A 6,687-nucleotide genomic window follows, 5' to 3' on the forward strand; every position below is an offset into this window, starting at 1 on the left:
TAACAGGTGGTGTGCGTCCCTATATCCCCATAGCTATCACGTGTAAACTCTGGTCTAAAATCAATAATTTTGCTAAAGGGACTCAATTAACTTATGATAATTATGTGTAAACTAACGGTCGATTTTAACCGCAAATAGACAAATGCAATTCTTTTAGTAAATCAATGCAACCTACCAGAGTTTGCCACGACACATTGCACTGATAAAATCTATACATTAATTTGTTTTCAGTCTATCACTTTAGTTTACTCTAGTGTTGGATGCGTTTTAATTACCAATGCACTGAAAGAAATCTCGTCAAATTGAGCGTTTTGTACTGGAAAGTGTCATTTGTCATCATCTCGTACTTTTATGTTTAAATGAACGGTATAGTTTCAAACGCCGAAGAAGTAAACCTGATAAATAGAAAATCGGAAATGTTACTCCATCCGAGAACTAGGAAACCTAACGCCGTTTTCTGGATTATACTGGTTTTAGTGTTGCTCTTCGTGTATTATTTTTCGGTGACGAATACTAAGTCGGAAACAGAAACTCTCAACGTTAACCCGAAGTTATTAGTTAATGGACATGACGTCAATCGGCAACCTGCGTTACAAGAGCAAAATGCACCAGTGATGATAGATGTTGGCGGAGCTAATGTTCCGCAACAGCAAATACTGCAACATGGTCAACCAGTGGAAGCTGTACGATATCCTGTTGGCGTCAACCAACCACCAGTGAACCAACAACCATTGAACCAACAACCAGTGAACCAACAACCACTGAACCAACAACCATTGAACCAACAACCAGTGAACCAACAACCTCTGAACCAACAACCATTGAACCAACAACCATTGAACCAACAACCAGTGAACCAACAACCTCTGCAACAAGCTGCTCAATATGTCGTCGAAAAGAAGCCGGCAAAACGTGGCGGATTTGCAAATCCTCTTCCATTACACCAGGAACCAGAGCTTCTACGGCCAGAAATAGCGGGGAAGTTTCTCGATCTGGGACACGGACTACAAGTACGAAAGGACGCCAACCCAGACTACATAGATGCTGTACTAAACAACCAGAATGCAGACAATGTCCCTGTAATCCCGCGATTTAATCCAAATAAACACGTACAAAACAAGAGGTTCGAAGATTTTGCAGACGTCAAAAGACCAGACCCAAAGTCTTTCCCGGTGGGCCTATACTTAAGACCCACCTCTTGCGAAGCAGCAGATTTGGTTGTTCTTGTGACCACTACAGTGAAAGAAGCACATCTACGCTCAATGATTCGTCGAACCTGGGGCAAGAAAGCTAACGTAGATAAACCAGAAACAATAGTAGGTAATTGGAAGATTTACTTTCTGATGGGTAGACCTCGGAACAGCACTGATAATGAAGCCATCGTCAAAGAATCGCAGTTAAATAATGACATCATTCAAGGAGATTTTATAGATATGCTGGAAGAGACAACAAGAAAAGTTTTGATGGGGATGCAGTGGGTTGTTGATAGTAACTGCCAACCTCCGCATATTTTAAGAGCAGAAACGGATATGTACATTAACATTCCTTCTCTTTTATATTGGTTAACCACCCAAACACGTGGTAGTTTATACATAGGCCATGTTGTACGTCGAAATGTTCCGAATCGTGACGTAGAAAGTCCGTATTATATCCCAGAAACGGATTATCCCAGATCGACTTTACCAGATTACGCTAATGCGCCCGTATATCTTATTTCGTACAACTACGTCACTCAGTTTCTCAAAGCCATTCCATCCGTCACACCAGTTGCAATGGATGGTGTGTACATAGGACTTCTGGCGGAGAGTCAAGGAATTAAACCAATACATAGCGAACATTTTGTTTTGATGAAAAGACCGTCTAATGTTTGTGTGTACAAACACATGTTCTTCATTTTCAAAATTTCCGAAGGTGAACTAATTCATATATATCACGTGGTAGAACGGCATTTAAAGGACAGGGAATGTGGTAGAACGGATTTTTAAAAATATAAAAGACAATTTAGATTATTTCTTACCTAGTCCATAACTATACTATCAAACTTGATCAATCTTTTGGTATGGTAAACTATGAGTTTACCACTGTTTGTGACATGCCTGTCAAAGGCTGTCGATTTGTTCATTTGCATCACGTTTCTGTTAAACTGTTATTGATTCGCTGAAATTATTATCGTAAACCTAAACAAACTTTAGTTTGTCAAGAAGGTGCATGGTAAAGCTCTGTCTAGACTATCAAACTTTATGTGACAAAATTACGATGACGTCATATCACTACCATATTTGGGCATCACATTTTTGTCACATAAAGTTTGATAGTGTAGATAGAGTTTTATCTTTCTTCAGTTTGTCAAAGTTCCTCATCTGGTTAACATCCACTAGCAAACTTTCAAAAACGAAAATAAAAAGTTTCATCAGGGTTTGCTATGCTGCTGCCCTAGTGTACACTAACAAGCTTTGCAAAACTATTCCTGTAAAACGTTTTTTAGTTTACAAAGTTTACTAGTGTATAAGGTACCGTTAAATACTGACAAATTGTGTTTGCAAGTTAAATTTTTTCAAGAAAAGTTTCAAAATGTTGCTAGTGCAGACCAGTTAACAAACTTTGGCAAACTACACTTGCAAACTTTAGTTTGCAAACTTGAGCGTGACACACAATGCTAGTGTAGACTCTAGTTGGCAAAGAGCTTGCAATATATTGGTGACGTTAGAAAAAGTTAAAACAAATCTCGAGTCATTGCACGCACTCGGTCTCTCTGCGTTTTAAGTTTATTGCTCATAGCATCAGTTTCTGTACTACGTTTAATCAGGGAAGAGTGAATGTTTTCCCTGGTTTAATTCATGTTAATATTGCAGTTGCTGGTTCATGCACGCTACAATGAATACAAAACACAACTATTATTGATTGTTGTTATAATATGCACCCAACATGGAATTATAAATTAGCGCTTATTGTAAAGCTTGGTTCCCACTAGAACGTAACGCAATGATGTAAACGCAACGCAAGCGTTTTAACCAATGACAGGCGAAGTTAGGCCTATAGACAGTTAGCAATCACAAGCGAATAAGCCATCGCTTGTGATTGGTCAATTCACTTGCGTTGCGTTACGTCCTTGTGTTGCGTCGCTAGTGGGAACGACGCTTAAACGTCGGATTATTTGTTGTGCTTGCTGCGAAGTTTATGTTTTAAATTTAGGCCTATATACATTTTATTTATTTACAATTATCTTATAATAAGCTACTGTAAAAACAATTACATGATTTAATAATTACAATAGTAATAAAGAATATTTAAATAAGTTTTAATTATTTTATGTATTGATTGATTTCGGCCCAACGGCGATCAAATAATCGCTTACAGAATACTGAAACGCGCCTGTAAAATAAAACACCGCGACGAATACGTAATTTATTCTTAGTGTACTTGTAAAATAAAACGCCGCGATGGGTAAAAGCTAATGAGATTGAAATAAATTTAATAAAAAAAATATTGTATCCTTGTTTAAACACCGTTGACATTTGAATAAAGAACCGTTTGGGCCATTACCATAAACACACTCTAATGGGAAATTGAATTTCGGATAAACAACATAACACAATCTAACGTTTATCTATCAGTAATGTTTTATTTGACTGTGACATAAATACTACGACGATACTTCTAAATATCGTGTGTTATCGAGTTAAATACTCGTACCTGGAATATGTAAAACACACCACCGATGAATAATAGCGCGTATTATTTAAAACTATGATAAAGTGAAACAAATGTCATTAACCAACGAATCGAATATGACACCATTAAATATGAGTTTTATTGCACTGGATGTTTGTTAACAAGGTGGTAATCAGAGAATTTGGAGGGTCTAAAACGGGAGGTAGGCCTACACATAATTATTTCATACTATTGCAATATACAATCTGGAAGATCTTAATATGAATAGGCCTATGATTAGTAATATTACACTGCAGATAACTCTATTGTACGCCCTTAGGGAACATTCTTTCGGTGTATTTCCCCCTTCACTGTCGCTCAAAATTCGCCTTAACTTCAATTCACAGCAGGTAGGAGTAGCCTATACTAAACTTATAGCTATAGAATAATATAATTATTTATACTTATCGTTAATACTGTTATGTTTAGCAATTATATGCATTCGATAATGTCACATGATTACATGTGACATATGTACCGTCGTTACTGTCACCAAATTAGTATCACGCAATCAACATAAAGCGGAGTTTAATTAAAGTGATAATTAAGTAGGGGATTATTATTTATGTAGCGTTTAAGATGAACATGGTCTGTTAGTGACCAAGTTTTAATTGTATTATAGCCCTTTATAAATCGTTTTTGTAGGCCTAATCACATCATAATCACATATCATATTTCCTCATCATTTATCACGCTCATTTTCATTACATCATCGTTTTATCCGATTCTGTCTCATTTGTGGTAAAAATATTTGACCTATGATACAGGCGTCACATGTGACACCAACACCGTATCTTCACAATTGTAACTTCACTATGGTAAATGTACACAGTATTATAGGAACAGTACCGATAATCGGATAATGATAATGTCATGAAAGTTACTGTGATTTGACGATAAAACGATCGTATGATGAGGTTGATATTTTTATGAAAACAATATTTATACCAGCTATAATTATGAAAACAATTTATACCAGATAAATGGTGTTAATACTTAGCATAATGTATCTTCTTAATCTAGTAATAAGGATACAGTAAATCGTTATTTATGAATTTGATGACGTGTATATAAGTTGACGTTTCGCGATTGCCTAACAAGTTCTTATGTATTCCGTGTGCACGGTATAACTTCACTTTTAACTATGGCATTTTAAGTAAATCGGCAAGAAAATGCCATAACCTTTTATAACAGATTAAAATTGTCAGAGCAACATTATTAGCATAGAGTGTATAGAGAATAAGGATTTAAAATACATAGAAAAGGAACACATTAGTATTGCATAGGGAGCAGTCACGGATTTAAAGTATATTAAAATGCTATAGCAAGTGTAGTACCACCGTATAAAGAGAAATAGATTTAAACACACAATAAGTACAACATTATGAGATTAAATATTTAAATTATTTTGTTATGAATAAAAATATGACTTGTCATTTTTAGATGATGTTATATCACTACTATATTTGGGCATATTACTGCCATATTTAGGCACATAACACTGTTTTTGTCAAACTAGTTTGATAGTGTAGACAGAGCTTTAAAGACCACAATGTCCTTAATTAGAGGTAGATCTGTATTGTCAATTGACCTTAAAACCATCTACAGTACAATCTGGAAGAAAGCATAGAATGGTGAATTGACAAAACTTTTAATTTGATGCACATTGCGACGACCAGTTTAGATTATTTCAGCAGGTAGATTATCTTGAACCAACTATCTTGCATATCTTCAATAATCTTTTCAATTTTCATCGGTTCTTTCAAAGTTTCTGAGAGTTGTAATGAACTACAAGCGACCTTCACAACACAACACACAACTGTGATTTAACAACGTTCTGATCTTTTTTAATAATCATTTTATCTTCTTTTTTAAAAATCACGGAATGATTTCCGAACCTAGTAAAAGTTTGTTGTTTTGAAGTATGAGTTGTTGACGTAGAGGCTCCATTTGTGTGACTCCTGGCTGCCTTGTGACCCTGTGCTGTATTGTGACCCCAGGCTGAACTGTGACTTAAGGAAAAAAACCCTCTTCGTTGTTGCTCCTTGAAGATGATAAAAGCTGTGTCTTGGTAACGTTCGTGGATGAACTGTTTGTAGCTCGCATCTACTTTATTTTTAGGCATTTATTTTTAATGTTTGCTTCATTTATTGTTCTGGAAAAGAATATTTTAAAAATAATAAATATAACTATAAATTAAAATTTTAAGAATCTAATCAATTCTAATCATTCTAACAAAATAACTTGTTGTACAGTATTCCTTATGTGAGATGGACTATTACGTAAAGATGAAATGAAAAAATGAAATGAAAAAAAGAAATGAAAAAAAAAGCAACAAAATATTTTTTTTTTAAATCCCTTTAAAAAGTCTGTATGAAAACCACTGCCATTATATGCATAGCACCACACCTAACCTAACCAGTATGATTATTGGTTGGCAGCCAGCCGACGGGGAGAGAGACGCATGACAGGGCCACGAATGACTCGAGCCGAGTCTACACACTATGAATGTTATGATTATGAACGATGCTCGCCTGCCTAGCCTAGCTTGCTAGGCATGTGCTGAGCTTGGTAACCTAGAAAGTAGTACATACAGTGCGTAAACCGATATAATATTTATGTAATGTTTAAATAATATATCGCAACATGCTACAACGTACAATTCAGATGTAAACATTCTTTTTAATGAACAACCTTTTGCTTGACATTTTGTAAACAAACAAAAACTCATGGCCAGTCATTGTACTAAATATTCATTAGGTCATATGCAAATTAACCATTTAATTCGACCTTTCCAAAATTGTATATTTAATAGAACAATTAATACATTTAAAATTGTATTCCTTATATTTATAATTGTTTTTATTTTCGTTATTATAATTGTATTAAAATATGTATGTCTATTGAGTTTATTTAATTTAATTATTTTTTTACAATATCTTGAAAAACAAATTAATGTACAATGCAGGAAAAACT

General features: G+C 34.8%; 1 protein-coding gene across 1 annotated transcript; it reads left to right on the forward strand.

Moving 5' to 3' along the window:
• Positions 1 to 214: 214 nt before the first annotated feature.
• On the forward strand, positions 215 to 3,708 carry LOC140047355 (beta-1,3-galactosyltransferase 1-like). Its single transcript, XM_072092313.1, has one exon. The coding sequence runs from the start codon at positions 360 to 362 to the stop codon at positions 1,983 to 1,985; it is 1,626 nt and encodes a 541-aa protein (XP_071948414.1). The 5' UTR covers positions 215 to 359; the 3' UTR covers positions 1,986 to 3,708.
• Positions 3,709 to 6,687: the final 2,979 nt, after the last annotated feature.

The sequence above is a fragment of the Antedon mediterranea genome, chromosome 4, assembly GCF_964355755.1.
Source record: "Antedon mediterranea chromosome 4, ecAntMedi1.1, whole genome shotgun sequence".
Lineage (NCBI taxonomy): Eukaryota > Metazoa > Echinodermata > Crinoidea > Comatulida > Antedonidae > Antedon > Antedon mediterranea.